General features: G+C 39.9%; 1 protein-coding gene across 2 annotated transcripts in view; it reads left to right on the top strand.

Annotated features, from left to right (window-relative positions):
- si:dkey-220o5.5 (actin filament-associated protein 1-like 2) overlaps positions 1-21089 on the top strand; it is a 49256-nt gene that overhangs the window by 4334 nt on the left and 23833 nt on the right. Inside the window, exons 2-10 of one of the 2 annotated variants that reach the window (XM_034199321.1) lie at positions 4736-4814; positions 10733-10867; positions 12440-12499; positions 12630-12691; positions 16028-16136; positions 16237-16454; positions 17999-18178; positions 20346-20432; positions 20857-20926. In XM_034199321.1, coding sequence (XP_034055212.1) covers positions 12457-12499; positions 12630-12691; positions 16028-16136; positions 16237-16454; positions 17999-18178; positions 20346-20432; positions 20857-20926 — 769 coding nt within the window. In that variant the 5' untranslated portion in view covers positions 4736-4814; positions 10733-10867; positions 12440-12456. The remainder of the gene's footprint in view (positions 1-4735; positions 4815-10732; positions 10868-12439; positions 12500-12629; positions 12692-16027; positions 16137-16236; positions 16455-17998; positions 18179-20345; positions 20433-20856; positions 20927-21089) is intronic. The other variant, XM_034199320.1, reaches the window with a different exon arrangement.

The raw sequence follows: 21089 nt of genomic DNA, 5'->3' as shown, positions 1-21089 counted from the left end.
TTTAGCCAAGGTTCTACTCCATTCAGCATAATGACACTGAAGAGTGTACTCTAGGGATAACAAGTCCAAATCAAAATGAAAATCCGCTGGGTCCATTGTTGGTCGGTTCGTAATGTTACGGTGTGCAGGAAGCAGGACCCAAATGCAGATTTAAGTGACAAAATAATTCCTTTATTTCAAGGCTACAATATTCAGAGACAGAACAGAACACTCACCGCAGTTTACTCACAACACAAGACGAACCGACACTGAACACAGGAAGAGACAAGACTAAATACAGGAAGGGGTAATCACAAGACGAGACACAGCCGGCAGGGGAGGAGAAACACAAGGGCCACAGGTGAAAACAATCAGACAACTAGACACACCAGGGAAACTAACGACGGGAGGAAAAACACAGGAAGAAGGACCAGACAATATACAAGGATGAAAATACCCATAACCAGACATACAAAACTACAACACAGACAGATCCTAACAAAATTGGTCCAAAGTGTGGTATGGTGGTGGTATGCTAACTACAGCAGCTCAACAATGGGGAACACCCGTCTGTGCTCCTTCATCATCCTCACTTCCTCCCTGCTGCCCTCAGGAGACAGCACTAATAGACTGTTTAGACTCAGACCCACAATTTAGCCTCTGACTGACTCCTGCAGTTACTTTTAGTTGAATGACTTCCTGTGCTTATGAGGATTATTGCAGTTTATTCCAACTTGGGTCTGATTCGGTAGTATTGTCTGTCCTTATTCAGCCTGATTGTATTTGGGATAGGGTTGAAATGAATCTAATAGAATGATCATACTTTCATCATGTTTTCTACACGGTTGTCCATCGTTTAGCTTTGGCTGAAGCTCTTGAAATCCCCTCGCCTGGTGTCTTCTTCTTCTGCATGGTGTAGGTGTGACTAAAGAATCAGCATATTATATCATATTCACACACAAGCATTCATTCATGTCTCATTTTTTATACTTTGGGGAAATTCGGCTAATAGTGGTACCTTTGAATAATGACATGGTGGCAGGGCCGGCCCTGACCAATTTGCCGCCCTAGGCAAGATTTTAGCTGGCGCCCCCCCCAAAATGCAGACACTCACTATGATTCGCACGTGCGCGGTTTGTGGCATGACCACCAAAACAAAGCTATTGACACAAGATGTGTGCAACTGTATTTAGTTTCCTATCCATGTGAACATGATTTTAAGTGGGGGGGGACCTCACCTCCTCTAGGGGGGTCCGGGGGCATGCACCTCCGGTAAGAGTTTTTTTTTAAATATTGAAGTTAAAAGCATCAATCTGGTGCACTTTGAGAGCAACATTAAGAGATCTATGGATACATCTCTCAACACCAGATGAAACAGAACTGTAAACAGATTTTCTTTTTCTTTATGGATATTTTCTCTCTCTTATTTTTTCATAACTATAATGATCATATAAAGGTGAGCCTTTACCTCACTGAGCTGAGGTTATCATAGCCTCTCAGTCTTTCAGGAGAGAGCTCTCTAAAGCTCTCCCCCCCCCCCCCCCCCCCCCGCGGCCGCTTACACAGTAAATTCCAATGTTAATAAAAGCACACAGAAGCTGTGTACGTTTTTTGGGAGTTTGATTTATTTTAAATTAACAAAAATACAAAATTAAAACCTATAATTGCCCACTAAAACCATTATTTCAAAAAAAGAACTATTTCACATAAACCTCTGGTTTTTACTGGCGCTGGGGCGGTTCAACTTGATTTTGGGGGGGGGGGTGTGCCATAGTTTATGGGCGCTGTACGCAATATAGGCGTAGTTCTGTTAGTATAAGATAATAAGATGTACTTTGTTGATCCAAAATCGGGAAATTGTGTTATGAAATAAAAAATAATTTTTTTTATTTCTAACTTTTTTTTTTCTTTTTTTTTTTCCGGCGCCCCCTATGGGTTGATGCGCCCTTAGCATTCGCCTATACTGCCTATGCTGAGGGCCGGCCCTGCATGGTGGTCAAGTTGAGATATGTGAACTCCACATCAGATGATCGTGAAGCGTCACATTCAACAGCCATTCAGCAGGCTTGAAAGGAGCTATTCTTTGTTTTACTCTAACCTTACACAAGGTTACAGTACAATAATCAAATGCTGATTCTTGGTTACTGCTGTATTTTCTGGTAGTAAGTCTTGGGGTTTTAGAACTGCTACAGTTTCTCTTGTACTGCAGCGCAGGACAACCCAGCAGCTCAGTAATGTCATAGTTTCTGAACTCCTGTTTTTCTATTTTTACCAACCAGAGGATGAAAGAGAAAGCTGCTCCACACCCCGCAACACAAACAAACTCTTTTTTAAAACTTCTTAACTTCAGCCGGTTTCAGGATCAACTCTGTTGGCCAGAAAGACACAAATCTGAGCTTGAAACTTTGATTCTACAATTACTTAAAGGTCCCATGTCATGCTTTTCCGGTTATTACCCGTCCCCTTGTGTGTTATGTAGCTTTTTCTGCATGTAAACGGTCTGCAGTCACAAACCCTCAAAGTACACCCTAGCGAGTAAAACTCTAACACAGAGAAGACCTGTCTGTGCTGCCCCAGAACGCCTCATTGTTTGCTTCCTGGGTTCTGTGACGTGTGAACACCCAAATCAACAACAAATGACCGGATTGGCCCAAATGGACCAATCCTTGGAACACCTCACACACCAGGATCCCTTGGCTAACTAACAGGGAGTCCCATTGACTTGCATAGAGCTCCCAGAACGCTGGTAATAGACGAGTTGGGATCGCAGAGAGACCCATTTTCACAGCGTTACAAACCTTTTTCTTACTCAATATCAAGCCACACTTATTGTTTTTACTTCGGCTGTGAGTGTTTGTGTGCTCAGGATGAGTTTCACGCTGTCTCGCTGATAGCACACTGGGCTCACAGGGAGGGAGGTGGGGGGCAGGAGCTCCAACAAGGCGTGTAGGACAGAGAGTGAATACACATACTATACAGAGATGCTGTGAGAAACCAATGTGAGTTTGGAACATTGAACAATGTAAATCTATTCTAGACCTCAACAATGGAATTATGATCAGTAGAAATGGCCATGACATGGGAGCTTTACTTAACACTTAAAACATTATTATCCGGATTATCCAGAATAATATATTTCGCATTTTTAAATACAAGTATCTTAAGCAAAATACAGTATGTCATATTTATACCAATAGTAAGAGAAGAAATGTGCTTCTTGTTATTTGGGCAAACTAAACTTGTATTCGTTCTTGGAATGAAACTTTCTGTGTATATTATTTCTTGACAAAGGTAGGTTGAACAAACTTTGTGTGTGTGTTTGTTTGTCAATTTGTTTGTTAGAACATCAGTTAGTTGGTTAATTTGTATGTCAGCGCTTATAGTTATTACTTTATTTGTTAGTCTTTTCATTAATACAGTCAATATAGACTGAAACATTGACTTTAATTAAATGTATTACTGTATGTCAACACATTTCTCATAACTGCATTAGGTGAGTTGAAAGCAATAATTTAACGTTTAATTTTAAATTTGTTTTAGGTTCAGCTTAATAGTATTGCTTTCCACTAACCTAATACAGTTATGTGAAATCTGTTGACATGAAACATTTAATCAAAGTGAACGTTTCAGTTTTTTCAGTGTGAGAGGCCGATGCTTTCTTAATCATTAGTTGTTTCTGGTTGCTGACTATTTTGATATTGTTTATTTGTTGTGTGCTTTTGATTTTTTCCCCACCAAAACAGCATCATCTAACTTTCATTCAAATCGGCAGTGACTGTTATTCACTGTATGTGCCTGTGTGCATGTGTATGCATGTGTGTGTTCTGCAGCATCAAAGCCAGAGACAGGAAGTGATGTTGATGGTCAGATAAGCTGCGCTCAGAAACACAAACTCTTTATTCCGTCACTTTTTTCTTCCTACGGTCTTTCTGTTGTTGTGGATGATGTCTTGTTGCTGTACTGTTGCTGGTGTGTTGTGGGTGTGTTGTAGGTGTGTGAGGTATGTGCAGCTCCGTGTTTAAAACAGCAGCGGGCTGATAAGCAGATCTGTCGGATCCTTAAATCAGCAGAGAGACGTTAATCAGAAACCTTTAACCCCTGTCTCCCACTCACTCAGAGGCTGAATGGACTAACTCTGTCCCTCTGAATGGAGCTCAAACACAAAAGCTTCTGTTTTCTCTCTGCATATTTGACATTTCCTAATCCTACTGATGATAATTCAGGCTTTGCCAAACCTTTCAGATTCATTCACTACACTTAGATTTTTGACAACAAAACATAAATCATTATTAAACTTTGCAAACAGTAAAGATGCTCACATTCTCAGGGGTTACAACTGGATCTGATTTAAGTCAATCATTTACTATGGAAGAAAGTTATATAGTTGATCAACATTTAAACATGTATTGTCTTTAATAGTTATATTTCAGAGGTCCCTAAGGCCCTGTGTCCATACAGCGTCAGACCGCTGGCAGGTTGCTTTGTGAATTCACATATCACAACTTTAAAAGACATAAGCTTCGCCCCTTGCCTTTTATGTGTTCATTTGGTCTACTTGATATACTTGTTTGACTTGTTTTTCACCATTAACACCAACTGGAAGATGCTTGCCATCACACTTTGAATGGATGGGCTTGTCACCACTCAAAGAGAGCCATAGAGTGAGGTGGATGATCTAAAGTGCAACACTCAACAGCAGCAACACTTGGTGTCAGCCCGCTCAAACAAACGGCCTTTTCTGTCTGTTTCTTGATAGTTTCTTTCAGAAAGACACGGCCAAAAACAAGCTTCCTCTCCACCTTCTACATTGACGTCACTGCCGCTCATCTATTAAGGTGAAATATTGTCAAAATGCTAAGAGAGGCCACACAAAAATGACGAGGCGCAAACAAAAATGACACGTTTTTTTATGTGAAACAATGGGCATTCTCATTGAAAAGAAAGTGCTCGGACAAAAGCGCTATGTGGTAGTAGTTGTAGTTGCTGTAAACAGGTTTAGAGGTCTTTCAGGAGGAAGGAGGTTCTAGAGATCAATTACATAAACTTCCTGGTCATTAAAGGAAGTTCTGGGGTCTTTGATATTTTTCTTTCATATGCTCTAGTGCAGGGGTGGCCAACCAGTCAGAGGTTAAGAGCCACATTTTTTCTATGTTACTGCAAAGAGCCACATCAAACACACAGTCACTGATACCGCTTGTTTCAGTTTTTTGTTTTCTGGAGACAAGATTTCAACCACGTCACTGATGCGTTTTTGTGGCATTGGGATATATATTTTTTAAATCCTCTGGAGCAGAGAGGAGCTGTGGATTATTGTTATTGATTAATGCATCAGTGTTTCTTAGGGTCAAAAACACTAAACTCACAACTTAAAATGAAAGTGTTTAGTTTATTTAATAAAAGAGCACATGTTCAATGTTAAAAGTGACAGTAGTTATAGATTATTTGCAATTTGGTGCTATATATATATTAAAAAAAAAAAAAAATTATATATATTTTTTAAACACCTTGAATTTCAGGGGGGGCACGGGGCTCCGTTGGCGGGGCGCAGCGCCCCTCCAAGACAATGGTAGGGGAAACACTGGATAGTGTTTAATCAACGATAGGTTTTCCCCCCCCTCAAAGGTGATTGGTTCACTGCATCACAGGTATTATTGTGATTGGCTCTTGGGCCACATCAAAATTAGACGCGCTGTCATCCTCTCATACTGACACCTGACACCACACATACACACGTAGGGAGAGCCGGGACGAAAGTAACACGGGACGAAAGTAACGGAGCGATTTTATCCGAGCCCAAACAACTTTGACCGGCCAAATTACGTCAGAATGATCAGCATTCAATACTTAACAGACCTACTAAATATCAGGTTTAACTGTCAGGAGTAGCTAGCTAGTGTTGTCACGATACCAACATTTTGGTTTCGATACCAAGTCAAGAATTGCGATTCCGATTATTTTTCGATACTTTTCTTAAAAAAAGGGAAACAGTCTTAAATGTAATTATTGTGCTTTATTTCACACCAGAACCATAACACACACTTTTAAACAATGAGAACAATAAATAAAAGAAATGACAAGAATTCGTATTAAATCAAATGAATACATTTCTTACAGACAGGCCTCGTGGTGTCCGTAGGCTTGCTCTCACTGTCAGAGATATAGCTAAAATACTTCCAAATGTCACTTCTGGCGTCTTTTTTGTCAACAAGCCGAGGCGCAGCGGCAGCTGCACTCCCACATGCAGCCATGCTTCTCGTTTTCTCACGTGCTCTGCCAGCTAGCGCGTGCACGAGAGAGGGGAGGCACTTGAGCGTGCTTGAGAGGGGCGGGACTGCAGGCACGGCTGCAGTGCAGGGAGTGGAAGCAGAGCGCTGAACACACACGGCTCTTATTAAACGGCGCTTTCTCACCGGAGTACTTTTCCCCGTCATTCTTAAAGTACCGATACTAATGAAACGGAGGAATAGTAACGTTTTTAACGGCAGGGTATCGCGGTACCTTTCAAGTATCGGTACACCGTGCAACACTAGTCAGGAGTCAGTGTCTCTCCCCCAAACTCACACATATACAATTCGATATGAACTGAAGAGCCGCATGAAACTAGGCAAAGAGCCGCATGCGGCTCGAGAGCCGCGGGTTGGCCACCCCTGCTCTAGTGGATCTCAAGTGGGATTGGTCATTGAGAAGTTTCTATTTTCTATTTTTAAGTTGTGTAGCAGTCCTTGGCTGATGAGTGTCTGGTCCCATAAGCAGTTATAGTGGTCACGGAGGCAGTACAGCAGGGGTGTCAAACTCAAGGCCCGGGGGCCAAATCCGGCCCGTGACTTCATTGTATGTGGCCCACAAGAGCTTGCAAAGAATATAATATGTTTACTATATGGTTACGTGCCGCTTTACAGAAGCACGTTGCCCATAAACTACATGTCCCATAATGCATCTCAAATTTGAAGTTTTTCTCAGAATTTGACTTTTATTCTTCAAAATATAATATTTTTTCTTAGAATCTGACTCTTTTTTTTCAGCATTTCATTTCTTTTGACTTTTTTTTCCAGAATTTGGCTTTTCTTTTTAAATCATTTCGTGACATTCTCACTGAAAACACTTGCAATTGTTTTCCCTAGACTTCTTATTTATATATGTATTTTTATAAAGTCTTATATATAAAACTGGCCCTTTGAGAGCAACCATGTGGCCCGAGTTGAAATTGAGTTTGACACCCCTGCAGTACAGGTTCTGCAAGTAATACAGTACGTGTTTACAGTAAGAATATCAGTAGATATGTTCAACGGATAAACATAGTGTCTTTAAGGTTTCACATTATTCACTGCCGACAACCTTTATAAATGATCGTACAGTTAGCTTGAGTTCTTAAATGATGTTGAACAATGCGTAACTAACAAACATGGACCAACACATAGTCTTTATTTTATGTTAAACATTAGCAGCAGCTTATCAGTGTGTATATCTGTCACATCAGCTAACATTTGAAGGCCAGAACATTGAAGTATTTGTGGTGGGAAACGTTACCTCAACAGGTGCAGACAGGTCAGGGTTTCATTCACTCATTAACAGAATAAATAACCTAAACTGTACTGCCTAAAGGAGACATTGGCTTGTGTGTTTCACACTTCTACACCTTAATGTTAGGACAAAAATCTCAAGAAATTAAGTTTTCTGTTCCTGAAAGCAGTTCCAGTTCCCTTTTCTATAAGTCACAATTTTTTTAACGTGTTTTTGGTTAGAAGCCTGAAATAAGATCTGTGCTTAACACTAGCTTTAGAGATTTTCACGTTTTGTTCTACGACATAAAATACGTCATTAGAATGTCTGAAGCTTTTTTTTTTTTCTTAAAAACACCAGTTGCTAACAAGTGACTAAATGAGACTACTACACATCATCACACCAAACATTAGCCGCCTTTAGCTTAGCGGTGGTGAAGTGAAGTCATGTGACCGTGATGTAGTTACTTTATAGCCCAACATTAGCCTCCTTTAGCTTAGCGGTGGTGAAGTGAAGTCATGTGACCGTGATGTAGTTACTTTATAGCCTAATGGTAGCTTTTGTTTTTGGACAATGCTAGGCTGAGATTTAGCACTGCAGAAGCATCAGTAGCAATTGTCACCAGCATCTCAACAAAATGAGATTACTAAAGGTCAGCACGCTGAACATTAGCCGCCTTTAGCTTAGCATCAGTGACGTGAGGTCATGTGACAGTGATTATGTTTGTTTATGGCCTAAAGTTAGCTTGTTGTTAGCTGATTGCATTTACGCTTCAGAAAGTGGTGCTAACATGTGAAGATTATCCAGCTGAACTAAATGTGTATGTATCATGTGTGTTTGTCAAAGATCTTGTTTTCTTCAATATTCCAATATCAAATTTAAAAAATCTTGATGCTTTTTGTTAATTGAACGCTAGCAGTGCTAACTTCCGGGTCGGCCTACAAAAATGCATCCTCATTGCACCACTCTGTCATCCAACAGTGTTTTAATTCAAATCAAAATTCTGCACAGGAAGAAAATCTGAGTTATTAACGTAAATTAAGTAACACTTACAAAGTTGAACACAAAATATATGTGCAGTTAGCGGGGTGTGGCATCGTTGCTATGTGGGGCCTTTATGTCCCCTCAGTCCTAGCATCACACAGTACAAGAATAGAAAATAACAACACACTAATTGACATTTAATTCAAAAATGTTTGGATAAAGATAGTGGAAAACTACTTTCTTCAATTTTACTTAACACAGTTTCCTGATGTGTTTTCAAATAAGGGCTTTTTTACATTTTAAAATTATTTTCACATCTAAATATACCACTTTTATACTTATATATGTTGACTTACCTACATCTAAATACAGTAAATAACACATGAACTAAGCAAACAAACAGGATCACATTATTATCATAAATACTGGGAAAAACATATGATTTATTTGTGTACTAAAGTACCCTAGGAGAGTCAAATGTTGGGTAAACACAGATTGTATTTTTATCTGTAGTGGATAATGTGAACTGAGAGGCGTCTTACATCACTGCCTTCAAAGATTGCAGCTCTTTGCTCTTCTGAAGCTTACACACAAAGTCAGTATTCATTCAGTGAGAGAGGAACAACAGCTTCATTCATCACATGAACACAGACTGACTTCATGACACGTTTCATGTTTTATCAACCTGCTGACGACAAACTGAAGGGAGCCCCCACCAGAGTCTGCTGTGTATGGCTCAGGAAAGTCATTGTGAGAACAGAAACCTTTATCTGATGAATTGACTGACTGATTGTTTTTATTTTAAAAAGAACACTAGAGACCGTCATGCAATGGGGTCACACCATCCGCAGGGCCAAATTGGTAGCTTACCTTACAACTACACTGAAAAAACTGAACCGTTGACTTTAATTAAATGTATCATGTCAACAAATGTCACATAACTGTATTAATAATAATAATAATAATAATAGATTTAATTTGTTAGCGCTTTTACAGGTGCTCAAAGACACTTTACAGATATAGTGAAGAGAAAATAAAATAAAAGAACAACAAATACATATATAGTATATAATGTATTAGGTTAGTCGAAAGCAATAATATGAAGTTGAAGCTAATATTTTTTATCTAAACGTAATATTATTGCAGATTCATTTTTTTAATACATTTTTTTTTACTGCAATGTAGCCTACTGTATGTTGTTTTAAAAATAAATAGCCATGTTAACTTGAATGTTAGCAATAACATAATTATGTGTAGTTTACATTGTAAAACTGGGAAATTAAAGATGAAGCACAAGCATGTTTTTCTGAAAATTCACCTTAAAAAAAGCAACTTGCCCTACAAGCAGTTAGCATGTTGAGATGCAACGATGCTAATTGTGACATGCTCATATTTAAGTATATGATAGCACATCAATTGTATTTGCTAAAGGATTCAAAAATATGCTAAATGTGAAAGTGTTATCATTGTATGTTAACATGACAAGCTAGACAAGCTACGTAAGAAAGAAAAGAAAAAAAGGAAAGAAAGAAAGACGGAAAGAATTTAGTTAAGTCTTTGCCAAAATGTAGCAAGTTTTAACAATATTTTCACAAGTTAGCACAAGAAAAAATGCTAATTTAATCTTGTTTCCATCCATTCCTGTTGTGTGAATATTATGAAACAAGAGAAACACGGAGAACCATTTAGTGTACTAACAAGGGAGGCTGTGGCTCAGTGGATTGGTGTGTGATCTTCGGATCAGGGGAGCACTGGTTCAATCCCCACTGCAGTCAGCATGTCGTTGTGTCCCTGGGACACTTCACCCCAAATTGCTCCTGTGGGGATTGTCCACAGTATTGAGTATGTAAGTCGCTTTGGATAAAAGCTTCTAACAAATGACATGTCATGAAATGTAAATATGTTGGATACATGACATTTCTGGTTCATTAATTTACTGAGATCTACTTTATAGTGATGCATTTTACTTTTACTATTTAAACACAAAGGTTTCCTCAGACAAATGTAAAGAGAGTTTGTTTAAAAGGGAGAGATAGTGTTAATGTAATCAAACATGACTCATTGCCCTGCTTCTACAGTATGTCAACAGTTAAAGGATGACTCAGAGGTAACGTCTGTGAAAATATTTGGGGGTGATTTTCTGTTATCTCACTGTAGATTTGACCTTGTTCATGAGGCCAGTCTGACAGCTGTAGAGTCTTTGTGTCCCTCTGTTCACCTGTCTGTCTGTCCTCCCTGTCTTTCTACTTGCCTGCTCATCTGTCTTCAGTGCTGGCCAAGCTGATCTGGGACCTGCCGTCCTTCCTGTCTGCTCTGGACTCAGAGAAACTGAGTTACGCCGCTCAGACTCAAAAGAAAGACATCTCAGAGCTGCTGTCTAAGCTGCACACAAATGACACTCCAGGTAATAATGATATTACTGATACTACCACTGCTAGCTATAGGGAGTGGAAATGTGATATCATCATCATGATGTTGTGAAATGAGTGGCCTGTGTTCGTCGTCCATAACATACGCCTGCCCATACCATAACCGCTCCACCATCATGGGCCACTCGATTCACAACATTACCCTAACCCTAACCCTAACCCTACCCTACCCCTCACACCAGATACTGACTGGTTTTCGGACCCCCCCAATAAAGCAAAAATGCACGTTTCAGAGTGGCCTTTTATTGTGGCCAGCCTAAGGCACACCTGTGCAATAATCATGCTGTCTAATCAGCATCTTGATATGCCACACCTGTGAGGTGGGATGGATTATCTCGGCAAAGGAGAAGTGCTCACTATCACAGATTTTTTCAGATTTGTGAACAATATTTGAGAGAAATGGTTATTTTGTGTATAGAAAATGTTTTAGATCTTTGAGTTCATCTCATGAAAAATGGGAGCAAAAACAAAAGTGTTGCGTTTATATTTTTGTTCAGTGTATGTGATGAAAAATAGCTGAAGGATATCTGGTGAAAGCTTATAGAAATTAAGGTATTTTGCCGCTGCTATCAACGCCATCCTCCAAAAATGGCCGCAGTGCCGGTTCCCATTCTAGTAACCTTCTATCAGTACTACCGCTACTAATACTATTATTACCACTACTACTACTACTTCTACTCAAAACTACATAAGGCGCTTTCACACCGCAGTACTTTTCCCACAAAGGTTCATGAGAACTCTTTAGTTCAGATCGCGTTCACACGGTTCACACCCTATGGTTCACACCCTATGGTTCACACCGGAATAAGTCCCTTGGGGAAGATTAGGCAAATGAAGCCTTCTTCTTCTTCTGCTTTGGGTTTACTGGCAGGCCGCAAACCACTTCACGGCGTATACTGCCACCCGAAGTCCCCGGCCAGAAGTCCCCGGAGTTGGGGACTGGCTTCAGTAGAAGTTGCCATAAGTTAGTCTCTCTGCGTTTGTGCGCTGGGCTAATGCTAATAATGCTAATGCGAGGATAATAAAATGGTGGCTTCACAAAACTTTTTGGGAGTTTTACGGGGCGTGGTTTGCAATCCGCCCAGCCAATCAGAAATAGGAAAACATTTCTCCCATGAAAGTCCCTGCTCTCTAGCAGGGACGGAAAGGGGGTGAAAAGGTTCTCATGAACTAATTTTAGTTCCGGATTTTTTTGGTGTGAACGCAACATTTCGGAACTATATCGGAACTAAAGTGGGAAAAGTACTGCGGTGTGAACGCGCCTCTTGTTACAGTAGTAGTATCAGGAAGAATGATAAACACTACTAAAGAATTTTGACAATATCTTCAATTGAAGGCTTTCAGAGTGACTGAAAGAAGTCAAATTGGCCATTTGTTTGCTAAATATAGAACATTTCAGTCAAAGTCCTGAAGAGAATTGTAATGTGTGCAGTTAAGTTGAAGTGGCGGTTGGAGTGTAAGATCTAGAAAGCAGTTTAACTGATAAAATGATCATATTCAGTTGCACTTCTTAGGTTTGCTGATGGATGTGTTTGTTGTGTTTCCAGTGGAAGACACTGAGTACATGATCATGAGCTGTCCATCATCATCAGACACTCCTGGATCAGGTAACACTGAGTTTAAAATCAGGACATGTCCACTCAAGTTTAAAACTGAATTACAAAGAGAATCATTAACAATTATTTTAGTAGATATTTGAAACCTTTTTTAAACAGGTGTATTTCTTTTTCTGTGCAGAGGGCGTCCAGGGTCCTGAGCTGCTCCTAAATCACGACTTACCATTGTGGTTGGCAAACTTGGTAAGTCACCTGACCCCGAATTCCTCACTTTTTCTCCCTCAATGCATGCTGGGATTGACCAGCATGGAAAATCTACTGTTTTGCCTTCATCACTGCCTTGTGTTTACCATCTTCTGCACATGTTGTCATCTTCTGATGATGTCTAATCTGAGATCAACTCTTGTCTAACGGACAGTCTTTGCACAATGGCCAATCAGCATGGGTATGTGCAACTTTGCTTGATGGCAATGAACTACTTGTATTCTGTCTTTCAAGTTGTTCATTAGGTCTTCTGGGTTATAGATACAGTGTGTAAGATGTGCCTACATTTAAACAGAAAACCTAAACAAATATTTTTGTTTGCACCAACCAGTAATACCTCATCCTAACCTGTTACTTTGAATTAGTTGAAAAGGTTTTTTTCTGATTTATCATAATTAATTCAGTTCAAAATATGTTGAATAAATCAATTAAAGATGCAATGGGTTAGTTATGCAGCGATATTTTGGTTAAAAACATTTTAAAATAATTGTATCAACACAAGGAACAGATTCCCAGATTTCATTAGGGATTTTGATAGTTTGGATTCAATCAAAAGAGACAGAAACTAGAGTATAACGGGACCAACACCTCGTCCTCAACGTCCGCAGGAGGCTATATAGTCAAGATCTAGTCAAGTAACAAATGTGACAACATATTAAGGTGGAACACGAAAACCAGTTTACTGGGTCAAAGTCATATGTTGTTGGCCAAGGTTTAGATTTGACGTGTTGGGAGTGCGAACCAGTTTGCTCTAAAATGAATACCTTACCCTGAACTTTCCCCACTTGGTAAGCTAGATAAAGTTGAAAAGTGGTCTTTCTTTACAATAATGGAGGATTTTGAGCTTACCATCTGTTTGATAAATCCATAAAAGGTGCAAGCATCAAACACTACACTGAATTAAAGAACTGCAAAAGGTCAAAAGAAAAAAACACAAAAACAAATAACGCCTGCTGAGCAGAAATTGTATGTTTTACATTGCTATTATATTTACAAAAACAGGCAATATAACCCTACAATCTATATTTTCTTGATTATATTGATTTACTAAAGTAAAAGACCTGAATACTTCCTCCTTGCTGATTCTCTTCACAGGGTTGTTTTTTACTGTCTTGCACTTCTTGTCATCATTATGGCTTCCCCTGAGGTCAAAGAAAAAAGGGAATTTTATTTTAGATAACAGAAACAGGAGGCTAGTCTGTGATGTGGGTCAGTAATGACAGACTGAGTCCTCCTGAGGTTTGGGAGGAGAAGGCAGGGTTGTGTGTGGTTGTGTATGTGTGTTTGTGGACATGGTTGTGTATATGTGTGTGAGCCTGTGGTTGTGTGTCTATGTGTCTGTGCTTGCGGGCGTGTGTGTGCATATGTTGCAGGGAGTGCCAGGATGTTCAGTGTTTACATATGAGGCCATCTCCCCTCTATCTGTCCTCCTATTGGCTGAGGGAGGAAGTGGTCACTGATGGCGGCTGATTAGCATCTGGTCTACGTGATGGATGGCGAGAACACACACAAACACTAACTCCATCTCCTGGGAAATGTTGTCATATGCAACTCATTTACAACCATTATTTAGCCATTTAGCTTCAGTTCACTTTATGAGAGTGATGTTCAGCAAGGAAAAGGACACAAAGGTGTAGAAGTGTTGATGTATTCATGTGTACTGTATAATACTGATATTTTGCCATGGGTATAGTGTCTCCTACTCTTTTATTTTGGGTGTGTAATTTTACTCTGGTGGTCCCACAGAGGCTTAAACCCCAACATGGATGTATTAAGAAAGCCGTTTACAGCTTTGTTGCCAGGTTTTCCCACAAATCCATAGATTTGTCTTCTAGGGAATTGTACGTTAAAAGTCCCCTATATGCAAAATGTAATTTTTATATAGAAATATGTGTCAGGACTCAGGAGACTCAAATAATTGTCAGAAATTAAAAACCCTCTCTCTTTTCCTCCGTACCCAAATCTCTAAAAAAGGGGGTACAACAGAGCTGATCCAGATTTGCCCTCCGATATCACGTAGATTACGTCATATCGGAAATTTGCACCCACGGCACTATCAGAAACGTTGCTATCAGAAACAATGCGTGATGTGTTTTGGACGTAATATGGTCTTTGTTTACATTAGCAAGCATCGGTAACACTCAGAGCTAACCTGTACTGGAGAGAGTATGTGTAAAAAAAGCAGGAAATAAAAAAGGAACTCACCTAGTGGTAGCATTTGAGCTCCATACTGTTTCAGAGATAATCCTTGATGTGGTTTGGAACATAATATGGCGTTTCATCGCGGCAGCATTTAGCTGAGAATCTGGGTAAAATTCTCCTGAATGAGCTCTTTTTTTAAAGCTACGGACCCCTATCAGAGTTCAAACAGCTAACAATTCTGGTCTGACGGGAGACTTTAGTGGCCTCCATGTGTTCCTCCTAAAAACGTACTAATTTGTAAAAGGTTAGGGGACTCTCTGCATCATGTTTACAATAATAGCTTTGTGGTAGGTTTAGTGAGCCATGGCTAATATAACCAATTTAGGTGGGAAGCAGGAAGTAAAGGCTGGTCTTTGGTGGCTGGTCTCTTGTCTATTTGTTGCTCCCATAACTATGTCACCTGACCTGACATCCTAATTTTTTCCAAATGGACAAGTCAAGCAGGGCCGTCCCTGGCCAACTTGAGGCCCCACGCAAAGTTAGATGATGAGGGGTCGTCGGGGGGGACGGGGGGGTGCTAGTGGAGTCTGAAACCGTGCCGCGCCACACTAATTGCGCTGCATAAGCCGATAGGTGTGCCGCTTTTGCGGCTCAGTTGAGGCCCCCTCTGTGAGGTGAGGCCCCACGCAGTCTGCGTGATCTGACTGTAGGGAGGGGCGGCCCTGAAGTCAAGTCAATCTTATTTATGTAGCCCAATATCACAAATCAGAAAAACGTACCAATCAGTCGACACTAATCCGATCTAAAAAAGAAAAACATTGGAAATCAATACAGGGAAAAAAGAAATGTTCAAAGAATACCGATGTCTTAATAATGCTTATTTTGGCGTTCAATATCTGTACACTACAGTATCTGCCAATTTTTGCTTGAATGTTAAACGGAAGGTTGAGTGATCAAGATAATATGAATGAATTTAGGAATTAAATTGGATTTGGCCTAATGAAACCCAAGTATGTTTATTTGCTAGATTCAGTTCAGACTATCAATAAAAGACACACAACAATAAGTACAAATAACACTTTGGTTTGACATAGCAGGAATTTCTTGTCAAAGTCGATACGTGCTGATTCTATTGAATATATAGATGATAAGCAATCTAACCCATCCATCCAGGGCCTTGTGGTGCCACCCGTTCCTCCAGGGGGTCCAGGAGGTGATGAAGATGAAGATACCTACGAGGAGGCAGAACCTTACTTGCCCAACACAACCACATCTAACACTGGTATCTACAAACACATAAACTGAAACGTTGACAGTTTTTTCTGTGCACACAAAGAAACGTGTTTTAAAAACTTTGTAAAACATCTCCATCCCTGTTTCAGATAACGCAGAGTCTGACAGTAGTCACTATGAGTCATACGGGGAGGAAGATGATGATGATGAGCCTGTGAAGGACCGAGCTCACTACATCCACTGGAGCGCCTCCCAGCCCTGCCTACGCCCCGTCCCAGAGTCCCGCCTCTGTGGTTACCTGTGGAAGAGGAAATGGCTCGGACAGTGGACCAAACAGCTGTTCATCATCCGGAGCGACGTGCTGCTGGTGAGAAGCCAAACCATTTACAGTTACTAAAGCCCAAGTTTAAGGTGATAACATTTGGGTTACTTTACCCAAGTATATCCAGAGGTGAAAGAAGTACACTGAAAAAAGTGAAACAATGACTTTAATTAAATGTATTTTGTCAACAAATTTCACATAACTGTATTTGGTAAATTGAAAGCAATAATATTAAGTTGAACCAAATATTTTTTATTTAAACTTAATATTATTGCTTTCAACTAACCTAATACATTTAATTAAAGTCAACGTTTTAGTTGTTCAGTGTATACTCATAACTGTTACAAGTAGCGATACCACGTGGTTAAACTATTGTAAGAAGAAGAAGTATAAAGGATGGAAAATGTACTTAAAGGACCAAAATAAAAAACGACTTATTATATATTATATGAAAAAAGTGTACATCATAGTATTGGATATACTGTATTTATTGATGCATTAATCACTTGATGGTAAAGGTGGAGCTATTCGTTGTAACGTTAGATGGGTAGATTTATTTAATAATATATAATCAAATCTTACTTAATTATATTTTATATATTGTAAATAAGTCAAAATGCACAATGGTGGGAGTAGAGGTATAAACATAAACATTGAATACTCAATAAGAATACAAGAGTCTCAAACATTTTCTAGTAGTGTACTTACTTCCCATCACTAAGTATTATAATTTTAGGATAGTTTACTTCACCTACATTTATATTTGTTACTTTACAAATGAAACATTGTATAAATTCAAAACACATGAAAGTCATAAGCCTTAAACGTAATCAGCTGATTACTACTTGAATCATTGTTTTCATACAATTATTGGACTAACTATTCAGCAGATTAATCAATAATAATTAAAAAATCATAGTTAAAGGTTCAAAATGTGCTCCATATAAACCAACTATTAAATAACAGCCTGCTTTAACATTGATGCATGATGCTCCTAGTTTTCCAATTATTGGAGTCTTATAAGTAGTTGACTCATAGTCTAAAATCAGTTTGATTCCAATCATTGTTTCAGTGAAGCTAGTGAGTAAGAAACTCAGCCTAGGAATTATTTTTAGTACCGTCTCATTTGTAAATCCGACTTCTTGTTGATGCAGCACATGTCCTCTGAAGTGGCGCACAACTGTCCTCTGGAAAAACAGCTTTTGAATTTCCTGAGAAAGTCCAAGGATATTTTTACCCACTTTTTTCTTTTTTCAAATGGGAAATGTAGTAAATGTACAAACTTTGACAAAACAACTAATAAAAGAAAATACTCTGCTCATTTTGAACCAACTCCTTATCAGACTTACCATGCTCTGATATTATGCGAGACACAATACGCAAACAATACTGTACACTATAGGATGTCTTCGCAGTTCCTTGTAATAGATCATTGTGTGTGTGTGTGTGTGTGTGTGTGTGTGTGTGTGTGTGTGTGTGTGTGTGTGTGTGTGTGTGTGTGTGTGTGTGTGTGTGTGTGTGTGTGTGTGTGTGTGTGTGTGTGTGTGTGTGTGTGTGTGTGTGTGTGTGTGTGTGTGTGTGTGTGTCAGTGTTATAAGTGTGCCCAGGACCTGCTGCCTCAGCTGGAGTTGAGTCTGCGTGGCTGTCAGCTGGTCTACAAGTCGAAGAACAGCGGGAAGATCCAGCACCAGCTCAAGCTGCTGCTGCTGGGCTCAGAGAGCCTGGTGCTGGGCTACAGCAGCTTCCAGCAGGCCGCCGAGTGGAGGAAGGTAGGCCATCACCAACGTTAGCACCACAAAGGCTCTGTTGACAGAAAACAATGAGATGTTTTCATTGTATTTTGGAATAAAAGATCGTCTTAAACACACGTGCAAGATACTTACATGTTTCTTTCAGCAGGTTAATCTCCACTTTAGGATTTTTAACTACATTACAGTCCCATAACTACACGTCACCAGCGCTAAGCTAAGGCGGCTAATGTTTGGCGCAATGACGTTTACTAGTAGTGATGGGAATTACGGGAGCCGGATCTTATGGCTCCGGTCCTTTCCGAGAGCCGTTCAAAAAAGCAGTTTTGGGGGGGGGGTTAATAGGTTTATCTGTGAAATAATCACTATGATAATGATTGACTGTATTGCCAGAAATCTACTTTTTCTCACAGAATAATGTATAACTTGCTACATGTCTCAGCCAGCCAAACTACTGCTCAAGCAGCATGCGTTATGCCATCATCTATATCTATGGCAAATGTGCCTTCAGGAAAGCAAGTTCCTTTAAAGGTCCATGTCATGGCCATTTCTACTGATCATAATTCCATTGTTGAGGTCTACTAGAATAGATTTATACTGTGCAATTTTCCAAACTCACATTGGTTTCTCATACAGCATCTCTGTGTATAGTATGTGTATTCACTCTCTGTCCTAAACGGCTTGTTGGAGCTCCTGCCCCCCCCCCCCCCCCCCCCCCCCTCCCTGTGAGCCCAGTGTGCTCTGATTGGTCGGGACGTTGCGAGGCTCGCTGCTCACTGGGCTGGCTTACTGGTGTGGTTTCCGGGTCGGCGATACAGCTAGACAGCGTGAAACTCATCCTGAGCACACACAAACACTCACAGCCGAAGTAAAAACAATAAGTGTGGCTTGATATTGAGTAAGAAAAGGTTAATAACGCTGTGAGAATGGGTCTGCGGAGAGCATTTCTCTGCGGTCCCAACTCGTCTATTACCAACCAGGGAGCTCTATGCAAGTCAATGGGACTCCCTGTTAGTTGAAAATGTACGCTAAAGGTCCCCCCACTGTGTTTGATAGTGACGCCAAGGGATCCTGGTGTGTGTGAGGAGCTCCGCGGATTGGTCCATTTTGGTTCCGGGAACCACATGACGTCATGCGGTTCCCGAAATAAACAAATGGAAAAAGAGAAATGTCCAACGAGGCGTTCTGGGGCAGCATAGACAGGTATTTTCTGTGTTAGAGTTTTACTCGCTACAGGGTGTACTTTGAGGGTTTGTGGCTCTGCAGACCGTTTACATGCAGAAAAAGCTACATAACACACAAGGGAATAACCGGAAAAGCATGACATGGGACCTTTAAAGGCGAGTGGATTTATGGCAGTGAACCAACAATAAAAAGAACGGCTCTCACCAAGTACGACTCGGTTCCCTTCGTACCAAAGACCGTTCAAAAGAATCGGATCGTTAGCGAACGTAACATCACTATTTATTTACTAGTCTCACTAAGTCACTTGTTAGCAACCGCCGTTTTCAAGAAACATATAAGTTTCAGATGTGGTAAAATGCTAACTCATTTCTGGGTTTTAAGACTCATTCCTGCACCGCTCTATTAACAGCTGCTGGTGGATAGTGATTATGTAAATGTATTAGTTACTGTGCTTATAAGAACACGTTCGAAGTTACGGACAGCTATAATTTGATTGTATGTACAACGTGTGTTTAGCTTTTGGGGTACCTAATAATGGATTGTTATTGTATGGAAAATATTGCATCAGAGGATATGAAGTCAAGAGCAAAGCAGTTATCCCACAGTTATCAGGCTGAGTGTGAGAGGTTCTGATAGGTTTTAATGGAAAATGTTACTTTACTTCAATAACTGTTCAAATATCAATCTTTCACAACAAATAATGTTCAGTCCAGAAAGTAAAAAGACATTTGAGTTTTCTTAGTATTTCGTTTTTTCTTCTTACCTCTGCCAGTATTCATATCACTAATAATCTGGGGACCCTTTGGTGGGGCCCAACCCCATATTTATATATACTGTGTGTGTGTGTGTGTGTGTGTGTGTGTGTGTGTGTGTGTGTGTGTGTGTGTGTGTGTGTGTGTGTGTGTGTGTGTGTGTGTGTGTGTGTGTGGTGTGTGTGTGTGTGTGTGTGTGTGTGTGTGTGTGGTGTGTGTGTGTGTGTGTGTGTGTGTGTGTGTGTGTGCAGGTGATAGAGGACGTGAGTGTTGGAGGAGAAGGGGACACTCAGAGCTCCTTGTCTCTGATCAGATCAGACACGCTGCTGTCTGGCAGGGTGAGAACTTCTCCTTATTCTCTTTTCCCTAACTTTACACAAAAACCTTCAGACGGTAACAAATTAAAGAAAGAAAATAATAGAATGTCTCATAAAGAGTTGTTGAGTCTTATAAGACTCAAACACTAATTGCTGATGCATTCAACACATGAGATGGAGTTTTAGTACGTGGTCAGATTTCAGTGATTTTCATAATGTCTCGTACAAACAACAAAAGAAAAGGCGCTTTACAATTGTTGTTTGTATATTTTCTTTATTTATATAGGCAAAAACAGACACATGTAAATGATGGCCTGTTGGCTGCACTCTGGTCATGGAAAATGATAATGTCTTTCTAAAGCATTGAGTTATATACATGACCAAATAAGTTAGACAAATGTTCAATAATAAAGTTGAAGTTTCTGTTTCTGTTGTGTTTCTTCAGTCCAGTCTAGTCCAGACTGACTCTGAGGAGGAGAGAGCTTCAGCTGTCTGTAGCCTCAACAAAGACAAAGGTACTGATATTGTTATTTTTTTAAATAAAATGATTACGACTATCATGTGTCCATTACTTTGGTTTGTCCAAATACTTCAAACTTAATTTCGGAGCCATTCATTGTTTTGCATTATTTAATAGTTAAACTTGTATTGCTGTAAGATGTGACTTCTCAAAAGTAT

This window comes from Gymnodraco acuticeps, unplaced genomic scaffold, assembly GCF_902827175.1.
Source record: "Gymnodraco acuticeps unplaced genomic scaffold, fGymAcu1.1, whole genome shotgun sequence".
NCBI classification, from domain to species: domain Eukaryota; kingdom Metazoa; phylum Chordata; class Actinopteri; order Perciformes; family Bathydraconidae; genus Gymnodraco; species Gymnodraco acuticeps.
This window is presented reverse-complemented; position numbering and strand designations above follow the sequence as displayed.